Source organism: Madurella fahalii (genome assembly GCF_045866475.1).
Source record: "Madurella fahalii IFM 68171 DNA, scaffold_1, whole genome shotgun sequence".
NCBI lineage: Eukaryota > Fungi > Ascomycota > Sordariomycetes > Sordariales > Madurella > Madurella fahalii.
The window spans coordinates 1,644,005-1,666,669 of NW_027263971.1; the positions used below are offsets into that span (position 1 = coordinate 1,644,005).

The following is a 22,665-nucleotide window of genomic DNA, read 5'->3' on the forward strand; positions in this document are numbered from 1 at the left end:
CGCTTCAAAGTTCACAATGCCAAAAAATCGACAGCATGGAGCGTAACAATGTTGGAAATCGTTCGTCATTCGAAGCGTTGTTTCGAGGCTGCTCTGGCCCAAGACCCGCTCCTGCTGAGCGGTCTTGGTTGCATGTGTCGACACTGTCGTTGTCACTGTGCAGTTGCTGACAACCCGGTGACCCCCTGGCCCAAGGTGGCTCTGGCAAACCCGAAGCCTTACAACAAACCTGGAACGTGGGTGGAAAGTGTGTAAATAGCGTTTTGGGAGCCACGTCAATGATGTGCGAATTGCACAGCCCACATGTCCCCTCAGACTTCGAGTGTTGCACGCGGGCCCGTTAATCCCGGTGTTGTTATTGTTGTTGTTGTCATCACTGTTGTAGTAATTGTGCCTTGAGCACCAGGACTTCTCGTCATGCGTTGAAGATTCGCTGACGCACCGAGACCGCCCGGGTCCGCAGCGGCGTCGGGTGGGTACCTACCGGGTACATGCAAGCTGCTGCTCACCCGCAATCCCTGTCCCCTGTCGAGGCAGGAGAAGCAACCTTGTGCTGTTGCGTACCTGATGGTACTGCCACCAGTCGACCCGCTCGATGGCCCCAACTCTCTGGACGAGTCAGGGCCCTCGCCAGCCCTGCGTTATCCACTGTCGGACCAAACCTTGGGACAGAGTAGAGTGCCTGTGTTTAGCAGGCGCCCCCAAGCTGCAAGCTACCTTACCCACCCATACCTCCGTAGTACCGCACTGTATGTACTGTACAGTAAGTACACAGGCATGTGGGTATCTCCCAAAGGGCAACAGATACCTGTGGGGACATCATGGTGCGACCCACTCCACTCCGCCCGCCCTCCTTCACTCTGGCTGTCACCCTCGGTGCCTCTTCTCCCATTGTAGTGCTTCTTGTGTGTCTCCTCTTTCGGGCCTTGCTTTCTTTCTCTTGTGCTCTGCTCTCTTTGCCCATCCCAAGGCGACGACTTTGTGTTCCTGTGGACCGTCCCTCGTTCTCCTCATTTTCCAAACGCCACCGGCCTCGTGCACCCTGTTCCCTGTTCTCCACTGCAGAGTGCCGTCAGCGACAACATCGACGACCGAACTGCTTCTCTACAACTTCCCACCCGTCTTTCTCACGCTCTCTACACGCTCGCTCCGTCAATTGATTGCTCTGTCGAGCTTCAAATACGAACACACAAAAAAAGGAAAATAGTCACATGCCATCTCTCGGTCCCAGACACTTGAGCTTCGTTTCGGTCGGGGCCGAGAAGGACGAAGTCGCTCAGGCGGAGAACGGTCAAGCGGCACGCCTCTTACGGGCGTCTCTGATGCAGATGTAAACGAGTTTGGGCAAACTCGTGTTTCTGTGGTTACATCATTCTTGGAGACAGTGTCTCCCAATCGCCGCGTAAAGACCCCCATTCCAACGGAGCGGTTGGAGCCTGGCATTCTCAGTCCATCGACGACCCATACTGCAGGTCCGGAGTTCTCAACATCCGAGAGCTGCCGAACAAGGCGAGACCGCCCAAGGCGGAATACCTCCGACTACATTTTAGTTAACTGTTTCCCGCCGAACCGATCGCGCATCCCACACAAAACGAGTGAAGACAAAGAGGGATAAGGAGAGGGAGGAAGAGCACGGGATACCAAGGGAAGCGTGGGGAGGAGCGCGAGGAAGCCAGCTGTAACGTGTATGGTTGTACAGTCAAGATGGTTGTCATCAGCGCCGATGGCCTCGTGCTGGACGGCTCGGCCAAGACTATGACCGGGCTTCCAATGCAGGCATTTGGCGTCATGCTCAGCGGCAGCGACATCGAGCAAATGATTGCCTGCGTTCAGAATGGCGGGGGTATTCAATTATCGCTAGGGAGCAGTCCGGTACGTATGGAAGCTCTTGTACAGCCCATTGTCTGCTATTCACCAGCGCTACACAATAGCGCAGTCGAACAATAACCCCTCCCAACAGATGTGCTGTTTTCACTTTGCCGTCGTTCTAGTTTCAAGGCTGCCCCTTCCCTTTTTCAAAGGCTCTTCCTATTTCTCTCTAACCGGAGCAACCACAGAAATTCCTGTTCGACGACCACGAGGTCAGGATACCCAGGTCTTCTGATTTACCCGACTACGACCTGTACCGCACCAGTTCCGAGAAGCCGTCGAGCGCAGACAAGTTGCCGAACCCGACAATGTCGATTTTCAAGGTCCCCAAGCCTAAGGCTAAGCCCAGGGCACCGAAGGAGACGGTCTCGGCACCGAAACGAGAGAAGACGCTCAAGGCAGCCCCAGACCGGGCTTCAGCCAAGCCCTCTACTGCGCCACCTAAGTCTTCTGCTGGATCAGACAGGGAGCTCGGCCCACAGGAGGCTTTGGATGACGCCATCGCGAACCTCAAGAGCTCGTATGCAAAGGTGGAAGCAGATAAGAGGGAGAATTCGTATGCATCTCTGAATAGGGCTGCCAAGGAAGCAGAGACTAACGTCAATCGTAGTGCTGTGGTTGTCGGCGGCCTGTTCAGCTCGAAAGGTGGAAAAGTCAAGCCAGCCAAGAGGCTGCTTGAGGCACAAGCGGCTGCCTCACCTCGATCGCTGACACCTAGTCCGGCTCTGAGTGGAATCCGGTCACCCTCGCTTGCCCCGGTCAGCAATTCTGCCGACGAGAAGACGAAGCAGCAGCGATCCCACATCTTCCACGAGCTAGCAGCTCAGGACATGACATATGAGGAACTCTTCGCAAAATGGAATGAGGGAACTGAACAAGAATTCAGTGCAGCGCTCAGCAAAGTGGCCGACTTTGACGACAAGTCGCAGAAGTGGGTCATCAAGAAGATGTACTGGAAGGAACTTGATGTGTTTGAACACAACTACACCGGAGAGGACGACCGACAAAAGGCAATTGACAATGCCATCAGACACTACGACCGCATGAGACTGGGCGCATCGGACCCTCTCTGGCAAAAGCTGCTCCCCAAGTCCCAGCGAGGCAAGGGAATATGTCTCAGCAGGCTGCAGGCTGCGCTTGCTAAGCCCAAGCCAACACTTGATGTTGCGAGCGCTAGTGGGGGGGATTCGGAGAAGGACGACTCGGCAAGCTCAGCCGCGAAGAAGGCCAAGGGTGGCGAAGCCATGTCAAGATCTAGTTCTCAGACATCGACGGGGAAGAAAAAGTTGACGGCATCAGAGGCCCAGGCGAAGCGGCTGCTCTCCAATTCGAAGAAGTCCAAGGCGGCTCCAGCGGCAAAGACATCGACAAAGGTCCCGCCTACCAAGACCACTACGAAAGCTCCGGGCACAAAAGGCGGACGGGTCTTGTCCGATGAGTTCGTGTATGATTCGTCCTCGGACGACGATGAGGTACCTCTTTCGACGTCGATGCCAAAAGCCAAAACATTGACCGCCCCGGCCCCGAAGCCCGCTGAACGAGCAGCCCCCAAACCGAAAACGACGGAGAAAGCGAAGGAGGCGCCCGCTCCGAAGCCGAAACCCACCATGGCCGCAAAGACTCTGCCCAAGGAAAGGGGGAAGGAGAAGGAAAAGGAGAAAGAGAAGGAGAAGGAGAAAGAGAAGGACACAATCCGAGCCCAGGTCATCGCCAAGCCGATCAAGCCGCCCGCAAAACGTCCTCGCGATTCCGAGGACGATGACAGCTCCAGCTCTGGCACTCCACTTAGCAAACGTGTGAAGCCTGGGATGAAGGTGCTTCCCGCAGCGCCCGGTTCAGTCAAGCCGCGCGCTCCCTCGGACGCCAGCCAGAACGGTCGTGCGACAGGTCCGGGCGGCTCGCTGGCCAAAGCCAGGAACGCGTCTCCCGTAAAGTCATCGCCTCTGGCTTCATCCCCGCCCACGAACGCGTCGGATCTCGATCACGGAAAGTCGTCGCTTGTAATGGCACGCGAGCGGGAGCATGACCGTGACACCATCATCAGCAGTGCCAGCAGTAATGCTGACAGCAGCGTCGGCATTAGTACCAGCAGGAAGCGGCCTGCACTCGACCCGGCATCTGGAAGTAAAGCGAAGCGACCACGGCCATCCCAAGATACTATCGACAAGGCATCCAAGTTCAAGCAATTCTATGCCCGTTACGAGCAGCTACACCACGAGCTCGCAGCGAATGAGAACCCGGATCCTGAGCAGGTGACTGACCTACTCGATATGCACGACCGGCTGAGGCGGATGAAGGATGAGATCTACGCCTCAGTTGAAGCCTGAAATTCTCGAGGGGACTTCCGAGGACGGGTTGTTATTGTTCGGAGGGAAGGATGGGCCAGGATGAAGCGGGAGGGTAGCGGTGACGGCTACGCTGTGTGGTCGGTGGATAAGCCAGGTTGAGCTCGATGCCGCATTCTTCAGGAAGAGGGTTGTTATGAAACCATTCCGGTGGAGGGGCCACACTTGCATGGAGGCGCGTGACAGCGCCAGGTTCTTGGGCTGGTTGCATCTTGGGAAAGGTTTTGGTCATCAGGCATCATGTCATTGAAGAATGCCTCGCAGATTTGGCGTCATCCGGAAATAAGCGAACTTGTTATTTTAGGGGAGTTCCGGACACACTTGGGATTTCGCCGATACCAGGGCAGCGGGCAGGCGAGGCCGAGGCCCGCCTAACCCACAAGATAGGGGGCGGTTAACCGAAAGGAATGTGAAATGGGACAAAAGAATTTCGCAATCTTGCTATTAATCGCTCGCACCGTGGACGACGTTCTCGGCTCAGCTGCCTGTTGACACGGGGGGACTGCTGACCGAACAGCAGCATAAATCCGGTTCCGCATCCGCCTTGTTTTGTTGTTCTAGAAAGAGAACCATGGTTGAGACCCATCAGCCGCTGTTGCGACCCGGCTCTCTGATCAGGAATCACATGCCGTGCAATGTGCTGTATTGTGCATTTACCCGTACTCGCTCCTCTTCCGGAGGCCACCATCGATCCACCGGTCAAGAGAGTTATATGGCTCCGGATACGGCAACTCAGGCTTTCTTGGAATTTCATCATTCGTAAATCGAGAGGTCAATATTAGTATTCTCCCCCCACCCCCACTCCCTATCCCCCATGTAACGTACACAAAACTCAACGCGACCAGTTGTCGTAAAGCTGGGCAGCCGCGTCTATCATCGGGTATTCCCCATCTGCATTGTTCATACTTGGCGCTCCTTGCCCTCTTTCCTCTCGGCGGTTGCGTCCTTGATTCCGCTTGGCTAATCCAAGTCGTTGTAGTCCGCCGCGGGCCTATCCTCCGCCCTCCGTCCGTTTCCTTTTTCTGTGATCGCTCGCTGTCGCTGTCGCTGTCGCTGTCCCTGCTGGTAGCCAGGCGAGATCGACAGGCTGTGGTAAGTGAAGGGTTCTTTTTTCTTGATCGTTCACAGCCGCGAGAGAAAACGGAGGAGGCCGCTTCCCTACTGGGTCTTGAATAGTAGGATGGCGCAGTGGCCGAGGTAAAAGTAGATGAAGTGCTTGGTCTCTGTAGGGGGAAGGCGGGCCGTCGTTAGTACCTGGTCTTTGGTATATCCGAGCAGCGCGCCATACCGTGAGTCACAAAGCTGCCAAAGTTGCGGCCCACAATGCAATGCCAGGTGGGACCTTTTCGCTCGTCGAACTGTTGCGGGCGTGGTGTTAGCTGCTTAGGGTCCGTGATGGCAAGTCCGGTGGCGGCAGTACCGTCTTCTTGATGTGTTGGGCGATGTCCTGCCCACGGGGTCAGTACTGGTTAGATCATCATATCCGGCGAATGCCAGCGCGCGACGCACCTTCTCAACGCTGAACCTTGCCATCGCCTCCTGGGCTATGTCATGACGGGTCAGCCACATATCCCTAGCCCGGCTCCGAAGGGGGATGGCCGCCCTGTGGTGCCTACATACCAACTTCGATGGCCTCTGTTTGCATATCATCGGTCTTGAAGGGAGAGAATGCAGGTTAGTCTCTCAGAGCAGCCGAAAGTGGAACTACCGAATATCGGTCGGAGGGGTCATACCATGTCGGCACTCTTGACCTGGGCTGTGAGGGTACATAAGGTATTAGCTCTTGGCCAGCGGGGATATAAGGGCAACGTAGGCAGACGTACCCTCGAGCTTCTCCCTCGCGACCGGAGATGTGCTCCTACCAGGCTTGGGTTCGTCGGCCGGCATTGTGGATTATGTCGAGCTAAGTAGGCCAGCCGGCAATTAGCACAACTCTACTGAATGCGGAATGCGGAAAGCATTTCCGGTTTGGACAGCGGGAGAGTATGTTGGCGACAGTTGGGGATGGGCGGGTCCCCAAGGACGGACGCCATCAAGGGCGGTGCAACGCCCGAGGACGCTCCCTGTGATGCAAGACCGGATTTGAGGCTTAACATACAGCGCAAACAACGTCCAAGTTAGCTAGTACCCGCAACCGGTTTAGCAATATCGTGCATGCAGATGCAGAGCGGAGGTCTGGCTAGTTGCTTGGTAGGAGAGTTGCAGAACACAGGGGGGGGCTGAGTGAGCAAACTGGGCGAGAAACGGTGTGTTTGTTGTTTGGATTGACTAGGAATCTTTTTAAGAGGACCAAGCGGCCCAGGGAACCACACAAGCGCAGTAACCCAAAATCATTGGCAGCCGCAGTTTTGCTTTTCCTGATACGTTGGTTCGCGGGGAAGCCGGGAAGATACGTTGACAGGGGACTCACCAGACACCAGCGGGAAATGTATCAGTACCTTGTCGTCCTCGTATAACCCTGCGAGTTTTGATGTATATAAACTTCGATCGCTTACAATGCCAGCAGTGGGATCTCAGTGGGGAGCTGTGATAAGATAACAACCCTGTGTGGGGGGGCCTTGAAATTTCTGGAGAGGCCATTGCTAGGGGGAAAAAAAAAAAAAAAAAAGGGAAAGAACAGAAACAACGAAAGAAGAGCACGAACCATTGTCTTCCCGAACGAAGAAACAACAAACACATCAACGGCGGAATGACACTGCGGTAGCCTTGGCTTCATACTCTGCCAGTGGCAGGCAAGAAGCAGAGAAGCAACAACAGCCAACAACATGGAGTCGTCAAGGATTTTCGTCAAGAACCTCCCGCCGACCATCTCCGAGGCCGAGTTTCGCAAACACTTCTCGGCGGAGGGACGCGAGGTCACCGATGTCAAGCTCATCCCCCATCGACGCATCGGTTTTGTTGGTTACAGGTCGCATGAAGACGCCGCGAGAGCGGTCAAGTACTTCAACAAGTCCTTTATTCGCATGTCGCGGGTCGCGGTCGACCTGGCGAAACCGGTAAGGGCGCCTTTCCGCCTCCCTCCCATGGAGCTGCTACTAATCATACATGTAAGATTGCAGACTCGGCTTCGAGACCGGCTGCAAAGGATGCCGCGGGCCGTGATTCTATCAAGCTCTCCCTCCCCAAGCCTAGCGTTCCCGGCGTAGATCCAACGGAGGATGCAAATCCAAAGAAGAGGAAGCGGCAGGTGCCTGATGAGGCTGACCCCAAGCTGCAAGAGTACCTTGAGGTTATGGGCCATCCAACCAAGAAGTCAAGGGACGAAGAAGCGCCCGGTGGCAGCTTTCAGTTGGATTTGACGCCCGCATTGCCCTCTGCCGTATTAGAGGCCGGCGAGAGCGACGACGAGTACGAGGACATCCCGACTCGGCCATTAAAGACGCCCATCCAAGCAATCCTTGCTCGTGCTGAGTCATTCGCTGCCCCCGTAGCAGACGGCGAACCTCCTCTACCCGGCCCGCCGGATGAGCCCGCAACGGAAGCGTCGCAGGTACCCGCAGATGCCACAGATGACGACTGGCTTCGCTCCAGGACGAGTCGTCTGCTCGACCTTGTGGATCCCGATGATCCCGAGTTTCTCACACGGCCTGCGCCATCTGTGCCTGATGTGGTACCTGCGTCCGAGGTGCAGGAACAGCCGCACGGCGGCCCTGCTGCCAATGCCGATGGGCTCAATGGGGCGGCTGGCGGAGAGGTGGGCCCTAAAGACGCTGCCAAGCTGGTCGAGAAGACCTCGAGGCTCTTTTTGCGCAACCTGAGTTATACTGTCACGGAAGACGACATCAGAGAACACTTTGGCAAGTTTGGCAACCTTGAAGAGGCAAGCACAAGTTGATCCTCTCTTTTGAAAACCCTTGCCTTGCAATGATGAACCCCTTGATAGGGACAGCTTATGCCATTGGCATATGATGAAAACCTGGGCTCAGTATTTTAGTAGATGCTTCGAGACTCTGAACAAAAGGGCCGATTATCTCCATCTTTGTTTCGACCAACTGACACTGGGCTCTCGCTAACTGTGTCACAGGTCAATCTCCCGCTGGATAACCGGGGTAAAAGCAAGGGCTTCGCCATGATTCGATATGAGCAACCTGCGGCAGCGGTTGCCGCATTCCAGACAGATGGCTCAACCTTCCAAGGTCGGATAATACACATCCTTCCGGCCGCCGCCAAAAGGGAGAACAAGCTCGACGAATTTGCAATCTCCAAGCTGCCGCTCAAAAAGCAGCAGCTCCTCAAAAAAAAGGCCGAGGCGGCATCCAGCACATTCAACTGGAATTCGCTGTTCATGAGCCAGGATGCAGTGAACGCAGCCGTAGCAGAACGCTTAGGTGTGTCCAAACACGAACTCTTGGACCCCACGGACGCGTCCGCAGCTGTGAAACAGGCCGTGGCCGAGACCACCGTTATCCAGGAAGCCAAGTCCTATTTTGCCTCTCATGGAGTGGACATTGAGGCCTTCAAGTCTCAGCAGCGAGGTGATACTTCTATACTCGTCAAGAACATTCGGAACACGTCAATCGAAGAACTCAGAAGCCTCTTCGAGGAGCATGGCACGGTGCTGAGGGTGCTAATGCCTCCAAGCGGCACCATCGCCATTGTACAGTTTGCTCAGCCAGCGAGCTGCCGGGCGGCGTTCGCCAAGAAGGCCTACTCGCGGTTCAAGGACTCAGTTCTGTTCCTCGAGAAAGGCCCGAAAGGCCTCTTCGTAGACCACGTGGCACCGGCGGAGGAGCGTCCGGCAGGCCTCCAAAAGCCGTCCGTTGCCGAACTACTGGAACGCGATGACGGCGAAGATCAGCTCGAGTCGGCTTCTCTATTCGTCCGCAACCTCAACTTCTCCACCACCACCGAGGGCTTGACTAACGCTTTCAAGCCCCTTGACGGCTTTGTGAGCGCAAAGGTCAAGACCAAGACGGACCCTAAGAGGCCAGGCCAGCTGCTCAGCATGGGATTCGGCTTCTGTGCCTTCAAGACCAGAGAACAGGCACAAGCAGCTCTCAAGGTCATGGATGGCCATGTTCTTGATGGCTACAAGCTTATCGTCAAGGCATCCCACAGGGGCCACGATGCCGCTGAGGAGCGTAGGCGCGAGGATCTCGCCAAGAAAGCGGCCGCGCAACGAACAAAGATTGTCATTAAGAATCTTCCGTTCGAGGCGTCCAAACGGGATGTGCGCGAACTATTCAGCACGTACGGTAAACTGGTTGCACTTCGCCTCCCCAAGAAGTTCAACCACTCGTCACGGGGTTTTGCCTTTGCCGAGTTCTCGACAGCAAAAGAGGCGCTTAATGCGCTCACTGCGCTGAAGGACACTCACCTTCTTGGACGACGACTAGTGCTCGACTTTGCAGAAGCCGACGAGGTGGATCCAGAGGAGCAGATCAAGGCCATGGAGAAGAAGATACGGGGCCAGGTGAACAGGGTCGCCCTGCAGCAGCTTACCGGAGGAGGGAGGACGAAGGTTAATATCGGAAATGATGAAGATGATGAACCTTGACAATAATTATTATCAAGAATTGATCTGTCTCTGGGTCTTAGATTGGACGAGGCAGGAAGAATTGTTTCGGCCACCCCATCACTCCCTTGCAAAGGAGGATTGATGTTGCCCACCCCTGCCAACCTCTTTGTGATGCGCCACATTTCCTCCCGAAGATTGTTTGAGACTGCCTCACACGCCTTCCCCATTGCGTCGGATCGGTTCCTGCTTGGGGCTAATCTTGTTCGCATACCTGAGATGGTTCGCTCGCTCGGGTCTGAAAGCGTCCTTCCCACCCGAGTTCCTGCCACCAACCCGACAAGGTTGTGCAGGTTTTTCGTGGCGGCCGTCCCTACAGTTTGGGTGCCCTTGCGTTCCAGTCGGCGCCATGTTGGGTGCGTCCTGAGCGGTTGATCCAAACGTGCCTTGTTTGGCACTGACGTGCTATCACCCTGAGTAATGTGTGCACCAATACTACACGGGGATGGTCACGGCTGAGCGTGTCCCTAGGGCGTGATCGAGAGGCGACATCCTATTATAACCATTGTCCGACTCCCTTTCCCCCTTCCTGCGTACCTGTATCTTCTGCACCCCCGAGTGTATTTTATATCGTTCTCTGGCTCGCACCTTGACGGGGGATCATTCCACTCGGGAATTCCTCTTTTGTTCTTGCTCCTCCGTCAACGTTCCTGAGTAGCTATTTGCCACCCGAAGCATTCTCATGCTCTGATGTCCATTATCTCCGGCAATGGAACTGCCAGTCAGACTTCCAATCCTTCCGTCGCAATGCTACCCGCCATCGCCGGACCACGGATTTGAGGGTTGCCATGAAGTCTCGGCGTCGAGGAAACCTCTCCACGAGTCAACCGGTAATGCTCAGTACCCTCACATGGCTTGGTTTGCCCGGCACCTAGATACCCTCTCATCGATACCACCTTCAATACCCACGCCACCTGTCTTGCGGACACAGTCCTTCACCCCCGAATATGGCACACTGCCATGTACGAAATCCCAGCGACGACACGAACCCGGTGTGCACGGCAGGGGGCCCCCGCAGGGCGCCAACCCGCTCATGCCCCTTCTCCCACAGTCCTTCCAGAATTATCGGAAGAAGCAGGCAGACAAGCCAGACCAGAAATGGCCCGAGGTATTGGAAGGGCACTTCATTGACGGTAATGATCCCTTTCGCAAAAGCTCTGCGCCCCAATCACGGGTTGTGTATGGCTGACATTGGGCAGCCCTCCTGCTCATCCCTCAGATGAGGCGCAAGAAATACAACATGAAGCAAACACAGTACGGGCGGAACATGCTGATTGGAGAATATCTCTGGATCGCCTACTGCCAGACGCTGCCTCCGGGCATGGAACCCGAGACGGACAGGAGTATACACCGGAAGAAGGTATCGAGCCATATCCAGGTGCTCAAGAACTTCTTTTCGAATCATCGGTGCTGTAAGTTTTGAATCTGCACATCCCTGGCGCCCTGCAGGCGCTCGTCGGTCCCTTGTCTGTGGCGTTTCGCGCCATGCTCGGCCTTGCAGATTTCGAAGACGACCAACGGCTAACAAACGCCCCTTACCTCATCCCTGCAGTCCACTTCTTCTTTGGCCAACGGCAAGAAGATGGGGATGAGGATGACGTCGAGACAGTATCGCTCAAGAGCAACCCCATCTTGATTGCCTTATCAGAGGGCCGGCTCCCTGTCGAGCAGCCAAACTACGAATACTTTGCACAGATCCTCGCATTGAACGAGCAGGTGGTGGTCCGGCCGAAGCGCTGTTGGATTTTCGTATCGCACCACGATGTGGTCGTTGACGAAGACGGGACCGGCTTTCTCCCGGCGACGGGCGACAAGCTTGCCGAGAGTGAGTATCCGCACCTTGTCCGCAACCTGGAGCGCGAGACATGGGCCAAAGAAGAGCAGCAAATCTTCAACGGCGCGCTGCTCCACGAGTTCACCAAGGAGATGCACCAGGTCGAATCTAGCAGCGTCAGCAGGTTGAGCAGGAAATGGGAGTCGGCCTTCCCGGAACTGCACCAGAAACTAAAGGCCATAACATCTACGACGACGGACGCGAGTTACGACATCTTACACATGCAAGTCACCCTCGAACTGAAGGAGAAGCGCCGGTTCCCAACCCAGTCAGAGCTCAACTCGTGGGTCGAGATCAGCATCGAACAACCGCGCCTGCTCAACCATCGCTGGAAGGTGCACACGCGTCTGGCGAGACCGACCGAGCTCAGCTATTCGCACGACGACGCGGCCCCTGAGCTTCTCTATGAGACCTCTGCCGAGATCGCCATACAGTACCAGCACCGGCCCGGATGCGATGGCCCGCGCGACGGCCGTAGCCAGTGCGAATGCATCTCGCAGCGCTGCCGCAGGGATTGGGTCGCTGTCCCATTCCCGGCCGACGTTTGGGCACTCACCTTGACCAACTGCGCCGAGTATCCAGCCCATCCGTTCAGCGACGGCAAGAGACATGACAAGGGGAGGGAACCCATTCCCAGGAAAGGCGAGGAGCACGGGGATGAACCTGTGGCCCGCCGCCGCAACAGGCAGCCCACCCAGATGGACTTGGTGCCAAAGATTGCCATGATGCAGGAGATCCTGTCGTGCCCACCCGGTTCGCCTCACGAGCGGAACCAGCGGTGGACGCGCCGTGCGCTAATTCTCTGGACCTTCAAGACGATCCACAGGGTGGAGGACGGCAAACTTGTCACAGCCCAGGGTGGGAGGACAGACTGGCGCTTCCTGACGATCCTCGACCCGACGAGCGAAATACATCAGCAGCATGCCATCGTGAGTGGGACAAGGGCCTCGAGTGATGGGTACGGGGAGGACCCCGTTAGTCTCGCCTCATGCACGCTGCCGATCTCCCGTGATGTTGTCATGTCGCCCAGCCCAACCTACCAGCAACACCTGAACGCAAGCATGAGCGAGAACTTCTCGCCCGCATGGGACGATGCCGGCGGGCTGGGCTCGCTTGGCAGCTCCGCCGCGCAGGCTGCCTACAATGCTCACCTCATGGCCCACACGACAGCGTCCCAGGCGACGGCAGTCCAGGCAGGATACGGCTTGCTCGATAGTCTCGGAAGTCACGGCGGCCTAGCTACGCCGCCGCCGACCGCCTCGCTGTCCAATTCATTTGCGCAAGGCTTCGACGCCACTTCTAGCAACGCGGACCTCTTACCGAGCTACATGGCGAACCACGTGGCGGCGACGACGGCTGGTATGGACACCTGCTCACAGAACCTTGGTGGCGGCCTCGCGGCCGTGACCGATCCGTTCCTTAGCCACATAGGCACCACGTACGGCGCGACGCAGGACAGCATTCCCAGCTGGGATAGCCAGGGCGTCAGCAACAGCGTGGGATCAGCTGCCGCCTGGCCATCAGCATACCCCGGGACGCACAACGCTCACGGTCACAGCGGCACTGGCATTTGGACACGGCCTCAATCGCAACTTGGTTTGGAGCGCGGCAGCAGCGGCGAACAGCCAAGAGTCAACTTGGACATCGCCCAGCACCGCAGCCAACAAAAGCGACAGCAACGGCAGCAGAGGCAGCAACGGCAACAGCGGCAGCATCACCCGTGGGCATCCAATGGCGCCGGTGGGGATGAGCACGATATTTGGGCTCCGGCGACCTCTGCAACCACGCCTTGTGAGACGGTGGCATCGCGGGCCGGTAGCCAGAGCCTGGCGGGCACACAGGACGGAAGCCAGGACTGGCTTCACTTGCAAGGGGGTTCAGCAACGGGCGAATCGGACGTCTCTCAGGATTGGGAAGAGATAACAGCGCTGCCAGAGACGGGGCACTCGCCGTCTCCCCAACCGGTTGCTAGTGGTCTTGGCAGCATTCATGGGGATCAGGAAGACATACGGATTGCGGCGACGGCGTCGTTGCTCAGTGGGATGTCCCAGAACCCGCCAAAGTGTCTCAAGCGAAGCCGCTCGGACAGTTTGGATGATAGCGATGGAGAAAGGGATTATTGCCGTCGTCGGTCGGAATAATTCGCATTCACAAAAGTGCTGGCAGTAACGGGGTGTTTCTATGTGGGTTGGTTCCTTGTTTCTCTTTGCTCTCTCGCAATCGCCACCGCCTTGCCATTGCCATCGTCGTCCTGGAGAAGATGGTCGGCTGCCGTAGTACGTAATCATCAGAAATGATTCTTGTCCAAGGCTAATATTACCTGTCTTACTCCCATCGGTAGCAACCGTGCTCAAGTGTGTCATGAGTCAGTCCCTTCAGGGCGCTGGCGCCGGTGACAGGCAGGGGGCTATATACCGCGTGTCTGGTTGCCAGATAGAGACACAACATTACCTGGCAGGTAGCACGTGTTTTGTCTCCTGTCAGAGAGGTATTGTGAGTAGAGGGTGGCCGTCGAGCTTGGTTGAAACGCCATATGTGCCGGAGGGTCAGTGAGCAAAATGAGGACGTAGCACAAGATGGAGAGGAAGTGGCAGGAGGGGTTGGGGACGCGGCGGGTGAAATAGTGCAGGCCCTAGCAGCGAACATCAAGCCGGGTGGATGCCGGCGCTTGATGTGCGCGGCAGGCAGGGGTTGAATGATGAGCATCGGATGAGACAGGGATAAGTGATCCTTGATGCGATCATGGACCAAACAGTGCGGAAGCGGGGCCTACATACACTAAATAATCGCCAGCAACGCCAAGGGGCCGCGCTGGGCTCCAGTACAGACACACACACAAACACACACAAACACAGATATACGCACAAGAGTCAAGCACGGCGAGCATGCGATGCGACCGGGTTGACGGGGCGCTGGTGGTAGGCGGCAATGACTGGGTCTCTTTCCACCTCCAAAATGTGTGTAAATGGGCTGCCGCATGTTGGGTGCACTTGCAGCGAATCGCTCGCAGCTTGGCCCGGGAGAATGCAACCGCGCGGGCCCGCCCCTGGCCCGCCCATGGAACCTCGCCAATCTGAGCTTCGCCGCAAGTGCACGGCACGAGTGGATGGGATCGTCTCTACCGGAGATGGCCCCTGCGGCCCCTGCGGCCCCGTCCACTCGCCGTCCCGTTTCTCTCGCTCCCTGGCTCCGTCGCACAGATCTGGGGAAAGTCGCCCACCACCCAACCAGTGCAGCGGGGCTACCTGCCAGATACCAAATTTATCCATGAAACATCCAGATCCAGGTGCGATGGTCTCCACCGCGGTCCACCACCTTCAACAGCACAGGAAGCGCCTGTCGCCGCTGGCTGCTGGCCGCTGGTTGCTCGTCTCGAAAACCTTTCTCCAGCAGACTCGAGTCTCAGTTGCATCGAGCCCGCGGCTTGTCGTCTCTGCTCTTGGTCAGGACCCCCTGCCTCGCCCGGCGCGATGATGGTCCTGCAACTTTGCTGTCGACCTGGGCTTTTACTCGTCCCATGTCCTGGGTGTCCCGGACCTGGACCCGGAGAACCAGAAGATGGATAGTCAGTCGTTGTTTTGTTCTTCCGGCCTTTGCGTTGCCGGCAATAAACCATGTTACGACCCCCGTGACACACATTACGCTCTTTCCCTCTCTCTTCCCGCCCCCCACCCGCCGTCCGGACACCAATGCCTCTTTCCCACCTTACAAGTGTCACCGACCACCACCGACCACCATTTTGATCGTCATTGTCCCGGCCTTTCTCCATCGTGACTGCGTTGTCAAAGGTCGAGCAAAGCTAGCTGCCTGGCCGTATGAGAGTAGTGGCGAGAAGCCACTGGTTCTTGAGTCAACTTTTCCCTCTTGACCCCCCAACCGCTGGGGGAGACACACATCTGAACAAGCCCATTGTTCTGCCTTCTTGGTCCTTTGATGGCCTATTCACAGCCAATGCCCACAATGACACAATAGCCAACCACTCCGGCCCGCATTCACCTCTTCTTTTCCATTCAAGGACACGGCGGTTTTGACCGCTACATTGTTCTCGCAGGCTGGCCCAAGGTTTGCGCTGGACGTTAAAGATATCCTTCCCCAGTTTGCCAGCAACAAAAAAGTCATCACCCGCAAAAACATCTACATCGATTCCAAACCTCCATTACACACTTACCCAACACTCAACCCACAACAGGCACCTTTGACATTCTTCCAAGGATACCTACAACGCCTACAACGCCTACAACGCCTACAACACCTACGACGCCTACCACACTTTCTCCGTCACCCTCACGCATGAGACTGGTTCTCGCCCTCGCCGCCCTTTGGGCCACCGCGACGGCCCACTCTTGGCCGGAGCAGACAAGACGCCTGGCGCCAAATGGTGCCATGATCGGGGAGCCGGGCTTCGACAGAGCTCATTTCGAGAGAGGCCAGGGGCCGCAGGAGGACTGGTTGATACCGCCAAACGGCAGGCCTGGCGGCAAGATAATTCTCCCGGACGACAAGCTCGTGAAGCCTAGCCAGCGCCAGCTGAGCGGCTCGAGCTACAGCGAGCAGTTCCCCATGCTGAAGGTGGCCCCCGGTGACTTCGTCGCAATCCTGTACACCGAGAACGGCCACGTCACGCGGCCCGATGTCAGCAACCCCCTCAAGCCCATCAACCGCGGCACCGTCTACCTCTACGCCACGACCGAAAACGATCTCTCCAACACCAATCTTGTCGACGTTCATTTGAAGTGGACCGCTGATGGCACCGGCGGCGATGGGAAGGGCAGGCTCCTGGCAACAAGAAACTATGACGACGGTCAATGCCATGAGCCGGTTCCCGACGTCGGCGACGACGAGGGCATCTCGACATACCGCAGCAAGTTCATCACCAAGGCGGATTCCCTGATTTGCCAGTCCGATGTTCAGATCCCCACCGATGCCGCTGTTGGCCAGATTCTCTCCGTCATCTGGGTCTGGGACTGGCCGGACATGAGCGAACCGGGCGTCGCGGTGCCTCCGGCAAGCTACCACGCTAACTCGTCGGATTCGGGCCAGCCCTACGTGACAATTCCCGAGATTTACACAGGCGTTGTCGACTTTGAGGTTGTCGACCCCTGCGACGAGAGCCTCGGCGATGTCAAGGGGCAAACCTGCCAAGAACCGAGCCTCAAGAGCGCTCCCGAGGCGCAGGACGTCTCGGCAATGGGCATCGCGGCGCAGATGAGCACCCAGTTCCAGGTCGAGGTTCCCCAGGCCGGATCCGGCGTATCGGAAGCCACCGCAGACGCGACCAACATCCCCCTGCGCGGCCTGATTGGGCTCAAGAACAAGTTGCCATTCCCTCTCCCGCATTCCATCTTGAAAGGACAAGGCGAGGGTCGTCGACCCGCTCCAACCGCCGCCCCGACGCTCTCCACCAGTACTACCCCAGAGCCCGCCCCAACTTCGACGACCTCAGCCGGAAACGGCTCGGAGCAGGGTGACGGCGTACTGACGGTCACGGTCACGGTACCGGAGAGCACCGTCACCGTTGTTGTGACCGCCGAGCCAAGTTCGACCGCCGCCGAGCCAACTACACCCCCGCTGCCGACAGTCACGCAGTTCCTGCCTAGGGAATCTCGTGTCCGGCGCCACCGAACCAAATTAGCAGCATAACAATTTCGCTACATCCATCCATCCATCATTGGGCCGGCGTTTTAGGGGGCAGACTATGTATTTCTCGGGCGGACATAAAACAAAGGGAGGGATCTAGAGTTGGGGTTGGCCGGTGCATACTACGTGGTACACTTATGAGTGGGGTTTTAGGATGCACGATATACCCGCGCAAGTTTTTTTTGGTTTATTGGAGGCGCATTCGTTCTTATCTTTCATTCATCTTAGATTAGCATGGGCTCCGCGCCGACATTTCCATTCTTTGTTTGCGGCTCGATAGCCGTTGCTTCAAAGGTAGTTGGCCACTTTCTAATGACTTGACAATTTCTTGCTTCTGCCTAAATTTAGTCAAAGAAGTAACATGCTCGCAGCAAGCAGCGTGAAACACTTCCCCGGTCTTTGATATCAAATCACTGTAGCTGAAATGTCGAGCGCCGCTGCCGTTCCGCCGTCCAGCTCTGTCCCTTTTACATCTCACCGCACTGCGCAATGACCACATCCAAGTTCGGCACGTCCTTGCCCCGGTAGCCAGTCTTTGTGTGCTCCATCTTCTTGACAATGTCCATGCCGTCCACCACCTTGCCGAACACGACGTGCTTGCCGTCCAGAAACGGCGTCGGCACCGTCGTGATAAAGAACTGAGAGCCATTGGTGTTAGGCCCTGCGTTCTGTTTTTTTTTTTATTGTTGGTTACGTCGTTAGTCTGCTTTTCTAGGAAAAGGACAGGAAGAAAACAAGGGAAGAAGATAAAATAAAACAAAATAAAAATGGGTCACTTACGGCCATGGACAGCAATCCCGGCTGATCATGCTTCAGCGTAAAATTCTCGTCGGCAAACGACTTGGTGCCGTAGATGCACGTCGACCCGGTGCCGTCGCCGTTGAGGAAGTCGCCGCCTTGGCACATGAAGTTGGGAATCTGGAAAAGGGAAGAAAAAGAATAAAAAATGTCAGCCCTGTTCAAGAGTCTTGTGAGAGAGAGAGAGAGAGAGAGAGAGCAAGAGCAACACACGATGCGGTGGAACTTGGAGCCCTTGTAGCCCTGCGGACGGCCCAGGTTGTTCTTGGTCTCGCCCGTGCAGAACTGACGGAAGTTCTCGGCTGTACGGGGGACCACATCTTTGAAGAGCTCAAATGTGATGCGGCCGAGGGGTTCGCCTAGCGTGAGTGGTGAACCAGGGGCAGTCAGACTCCCGGGATGGCCATGGGTATATCAGAGATCGTACATACCTCCAAGTGTTATATCAAAGAAAACACTAGGTGATGGTTCGATCAGCATTTACGTAGCTTGCTAAATAATACAATAAAGCGTCGGAGATGTCAAAAGACAGAAATATGAAGGCTAATGAGCTACATTGCCGGTCTGTCCTGAATAGCGACGCACTTGGCAGGGTGTAAGCCTGTGTGAGGCGAGGGTTGAGGATGGGGGTAATAAAGTCGGAACACCTCGGTGACAGAAAAAGAGAGAGATGAGAAACTCACAGCGGGTTGCCCGACTCAGGGAGTACTGTGGGCGCCATTCTTGCAAATCGGTAATGGCTGATGCTGGGGACTTGAATTTGGCTTCTTCTCGTTCGTTGCTTGTGAAGGTTGTTAGTGGATTTGGGTGCGGAAGAGGAATGTGGTTGGCGGCACTGTAACCCGTCGGGAAGACTGACAGGTGGTGGTATTCAATGACAGGTGGCGAACGGTTGGCATGTCAACCACCAAGAACCCCTTTATTGGGCACGCTCCCGGGGACAAAGTCGAAGTCAGCACAAACAAGAGGCGGGATGCGGCCAGTAAACTCTGGCTCTACATCATTAGTTAGTACAAAGCGATGGCGACTCGGCACATTCTGTAACTACTGGACAGTCGTCTCCTCGACGTTGAAGCCGGGGCCTAACCCGAAGACCACACCGAACCCGAGCTCACTGTTGCATGGCTGTCAAATGAATATTCCGGGAATCACGTATCGCCACCTAACAAGCTTCCTTTGTCCCTGGATGCTAATCAGTATTAGTTTTTAATAAGGTCAAGTTGCGGCTTCAGTCACTGGACTGGCAACTCGAGAAGGCGGACTTTGAGCGCAGTACCCCTAAACGTATCGTGCTCCTGCGGGGTGCTTAGCGTCAGTGGTGCCAATTGGGGGAACACACGTGAATAGGCGCGCAAGAGCAGAGTTAACAGGGTCTCAATGTTCTCTGTCTCGCCTGGCGCTGGCACTTGCTCTTGCCGCGACAAGCATCTGGTACCGACGAGCCCCTCCGAGGATGGCTTCCCCCATTGGGGCTAGCCGCCGCCCAGGGTTGTAGGAGTGTTAGATACGACTGATTTCCTAACAACATTTTCAGAACCAGATCCTGCAACTGTTGCCAGGCCTTGAATCCTTGGTGCAAAAAACCGACCTCCCGCCTACCGTTCTTAACAGCTGCCGGAGTTCCTTGCCCCAAGTTTCTCTCCACACCTTTAACGAGAACTGCTCTACCCCGTCATTTGCCGTGACTCCGGAAGCATTTGTGCTCGTCTTCCCCATACGGAGCCATCTCATCGCGCCCTCAACGATCCATTGATCAAGTCCCCTGATGTTGTGTTTAACAAGATGCAGTTGGTTAATTGCGCGCCGCTTCAGAGCTTAAAACTACGGGCCCAATGCTTGCCAAAGCCCTTGAACCACCGACTATCTTCGCCTGTTTGCTGATGCTAACAAAACCAAATGCGGCATCTATCTTGCTCATAGTATACTTTGATGCCTCGGAGACACTAGGATAACGGTGTGGGCTATAACATGATCCTTGGCCCTTGTTCCTCAATGAACAAGCATTCTTCGGCAATGCTTCAGGCCCCCCGTTTCCACGTATGCATCTCAGCCCTCAGCCTCAATCTCATAACTGTTCGACCTATGCTTTGGCTGGAACTTAAACTCGGAGGGAGCCGGGCCCAGAAACATTTCGCTAATCAATGTGTCAAAATACCGACGCTGTCTTTGGCTGATATGGGCGAATCTTACCTGATCTTGATCCAGTCCTTGTAATTCTTACTGGCAAGCAGCGTCTCGAGATCGTTTCGGCCACGATAGGCGGGTGGCCTTTCGTTCATGGTGGGCGGGAGGTACTCCAGCAGGCCGATGGGCACATATCGGTTGAAGAAGCTCATGAACTCGAGAAGGAACCGCCTCGTGTAGTTGAGGCCAAGCTCATCGGATCCCCATGCCTCCATGCCATAGCGCGCAAATTTCTCAATGTACGTCAACCGCTCCGAGGCCGACTTATCCAGATACTGCCCGCTCTGGATCTCTTCGAAGATCCACGGCTTGATGATGGCGCCTCGGCCAATCATGACGCTGTCGACTTTGGCGTTATCTACGTGGTCAAAATAGTCGACATGCGAGTAACAGTCGCCGTTGCCCAGGAAGTACATCCTCCCTCCGCTGGGCAGCGTGTTCTCTTCGGCCTCGCGGATCGTGTCGGTTAGGTCGTCACTCTTCTCATTGTATCGCTTGACAAGCGCTGCACACTCGGCGATGTAGCCCCAGTCGGCAGCCCTGGTGTAGCGCTGCTGCCTCGTCCGACCATGCAGGGTGACTGCCGCACACCCAGGGGCACCGAGCAAACTGCGCATGTCCTCGCTGCCGAGCGCCAGACGCTCGATCAATTTCTGGGCAGTAAACCTGTCGTCCCGGACGCCCATTCTAATCTTGGCGGTGACCGGAACTTCTCCGGATACCGCGTTCATGCCCCGGATCATCCGCTCCAGTTTCGATGGAGCATCCAGAAGGGCGGACCCGGCTCCTGATTTGTACACCATGTCGATAGGGCAACCGCAGTTTAGGTCGACTAGCCGTAGATGAGGCAAGTACCGCGACAGAACCTCGGTGGCTTTGATGGCGACCCAAGGGACGTTGGCTGCGATCTGGGCTCCAAACTTGAGATCTCGCGAATTGTCGTAGCCTTCGGCAACGGGACCGGCTGGGTTGAAGAGTGGTGGCGTAATTTCGGTCTCGTGGGCTCTCATCAACGTCCAGTCTGCCTTTTGCCCTTGAAGCAGCGGTAGCCCTAGTGCCATCTCTGAATATGTCACTTGCGCGCCCAGCTCAACACAGAGACGGCGGAAAGGGAGGTTCCCCTGTGTCGTCAGAGGCGCGAGGACAGGGGTTTCTCGGCCAAAGTAGATTTTTCTTTTCTCTGACGGCTTGAACGGAGGCTCGACGTACTGCGCTCGGTAGTCTTTGGACTCTTCCTCGTCGTCCTTTTTCTTGTGGTAGTATTTTCGATAGAGCTCGGTGTCCTTGGCCAGCCAGTCCAGATACTGGTCCGATTTCTCTAGCTTCACTCTTTTTCTGGACATATCAATCTTGGCAGCGGCCGACACAATGTTGACCACGCCAGGCTTGACCTCGCCGATCTCACCATCCTCCTGATCAGCTCTCTTGTCGCCAGGATCACTCACGAGAACCAGTTCCTTTCGGCCGTCTTCGCGCTCGATTTCCTTCATATGGCTTTTCACAAAGAGGCACCGCCAGCCCGACGGACACTTGCCGTACTTCTCCCAGACTGGGCATTGGCCCCCGAAGGTGTTGAGATCGGCACGGCGGCCTTCCTTCAAGTACCTCCGGAGGTCGTGAAGAGCATTGCAGCGATCGCCATGCTTGCAGGGCCGCGGAGAGAACTCGGGGGTCCAAGCTACCGAGTTGCACAAGCGTTGGGCATCGGAAAAGGTGCCAAACTCTCTCTCCTTGTTTTGGCCGCCCTTCTGCTTCTTCTTCTTCCCGCCCTTGCCAGAGCCGTGCTGCAGATCCTGAGGCTCTGGCGCGGTCCGCCCCTCGGCGGCATCGTCGTCGATGTCTCCGGCCTCACCCGGCCTCGCAGCTTGGCCAGGTGCCAAGATCAAATACCTTGCGGGGAGGATTTTGTTAGTCATGCGACCGTGCTAGGAGGCACACAGGATTACACACTCTTCTTTGATCGGGGCAACTCCTTTGACCCGGGTTCTTGGGGTCTTTGGCGCCGCACTTTGGGAAGCTCGTGATGTGTCGTCGAGCCTCGCTCTCTTCAGGGCTGGCTCATCGATTGACGAGTGGTGATGCTTGACGGGGGCGCCATTGGCAACTTCCTCTACGGAACGCTTTGCTGCCTCCACGGAGTCCATGATAATTACTACAGATGCCCAGAATTTAAGGCGGGGGAAAAGGAGATTTGTTCTGTTTCAGCCCAATGCGAATCCAGGATGCTTCTCTCCTTGGACACCAAATCTGCCATCGGCAAGTTGGAATCTTGCCCCACAGCGGGGTTCTATGTAGTGTACTATATACTACGTACTGTACAGTTTAAGCAAAGCAGCAGCCACAGTAGCAGCCAGGGGGGTAAAAGCGGGGCTTTGATCTTCATATTCATACTGCTTGGGTGAGTTTGGACGACTTGGGTATTGACCATGAATGCCAGCGTCAGTGTCTGTGCCTGTGCCAGTGGCCAGTGGCCAGTATTCGCC

At 56.1% G+C, this 22,665-nt stretch overlaps 7 protein-coding genes across 7 annotated transcripts; 4 read left to right on the forward strand and 3 right to left on the reverse strand.

Annotated features, from left to right (window-relative positions):
* Window positions 1-1,704: 1,704 nt before the first annotated feature.
* Window positions 1,705-4,196, forward strand: MFIFM68171_00502 (RNA polymerase II elongation factor ELL N-terminal domain-containing protein; the record flags this gene model as incomplete). The annotated part of the gene is made up of 3 exons (XM_071055924.1): window positions 1,705-1,872; window positions 2,058-2,425; window positions 2,480-4,196. The coding sequence occupies 3 exons, from the start codon at window positions 1,705-1,707 to the stop codon at window positions 4,194-4,196; spliced, it is 2,253 nt and encodes a 750-aa protein (XP_070912025.1).
* Window positions 4,197-5,372: 1,176 nt separating this feature from the next.
* On the reverse strand, window positions 5,373-6,101 carry DYN2 (Dynein light chain; the record flags this gene model as incomplete). The annotated part of the gene is made up of 7 exons (XM_071055925.1): window positions 5,373-5,437; window positions 5,503-5,572; window positions 5,635-5,661; window positions 5,724-5,758; window positions 5,835-5,868; window positions 5,948-5,970; window positions 6,038-6,101. 7 exons carry the CDS (start codon window positions 6,099-6,101, stop codon window positions 5,373-5,375), a joined length of 318 nt encoding a protein of 105 aa, XP_070912026.1.
* Window positions 6,102-6,979: 878 nt separating this feature from the next.
* On the forward strand, window positions 6,980-9,711 carry MRD1_1 (Multiple RNA-binding domain-containing protein 1; the record flags this gene model as incomplete). The annotated part of the gene is made up of 3 exons (XM_071055926.1): window positions 6,980-7,210; window positions 7,267-8,034; window positions 8,239-9,711. The coding sequence occupies 3 exons, from the start codon at window positions 6,980-6,982 to the stop codon at window positions 9,709-9,711; spliced, it is 2,472 nt and encodes an 823-aa protein (XP_070912027.1).
* A 727-nt stretch (window positions 9,712-10,438) lies between these two features.
* On the forward strand, window positions 10,439-13,704 carry MRD1_2 (Multiple RNA-binding domain-containing protein 1; the record flags this gene model as incomplete). Its single annotated transcript, XM_071055927.1, has 3 exons — window positions 10,439-10,862; window positions 10,929-11,141; window positions 11,282-13,704. The coding sequence occupies 3 exons, from the start codon at window positions 10,439-10,441 to the stop codon at window positions 13,702-13,704; spliced, it is 3,060 nt and encodes a 1,019-aa protein (XP_070912028.1).
* A 2,242-nt stretch (window positions 13,705-15,946) lies between these two features.
* Window positions 15,947-17,203, forward strand: MFIFM68171_00506 (Glycoside hydrolase family 61 protein; the record flags this gene model as incomplete). Its single annotated transcript, XM_071055928.1, has 1 exon — window positions 15,947-17,203. One exon carries the CDS (start codon window positions 15,947-15,949, stop codon window positions 17,201-17,203), a length of 1,257 nt encoding a protein of 418 aa, XP_070912029.1.
* A 464-nt stretch (window positions 17,204-17,667) lies between these two features.
* Window positions 17,668-18,719, reverse strand: CYP3 (Peptidyl-prolyl cis-trans isomerase H; the record flags this gene model as incomplete). Its single annotated transcript, XM_071055929.1, has 5 exons — window positions 17,668-17,868; window positions 17,981-18,118; window positions 18,212-18,357; window positions 18,430-18,455; window positions 18,682-18,719. 5 exons carry the CDS (start codon window positions 18,717-18,719, stop codon window positions 17,668-17,670), a joined length of 549 nt encoding a protein of 182 aa, XP_070912030.1.
* Window positions 18,720-20,044: 1,325 nt separating this feature from the next.
* On the reverse strand, window positions 20,045-22,326 carry DUS3 (tRNA-dihydrouridine synthase 3; the record flags this gene model as incomplete). Its single annotated transcript, XM_071055930.1, has 3 exons — window positions 20,045-20,132; window positions 20,189-22,072; window positions 22,133-22,326. The coding sequence occupies 3 exons, from the start codon at window positions 22,324-22,326 to the stop codon at window positions 20,045-20,047; spliced, it is 2,166 nt and encodes a 721-aa protein (XP_070912031.1).
* Between the last annotated feature and the right edge of the window lie 339 nt (window positions 22,327-22,665).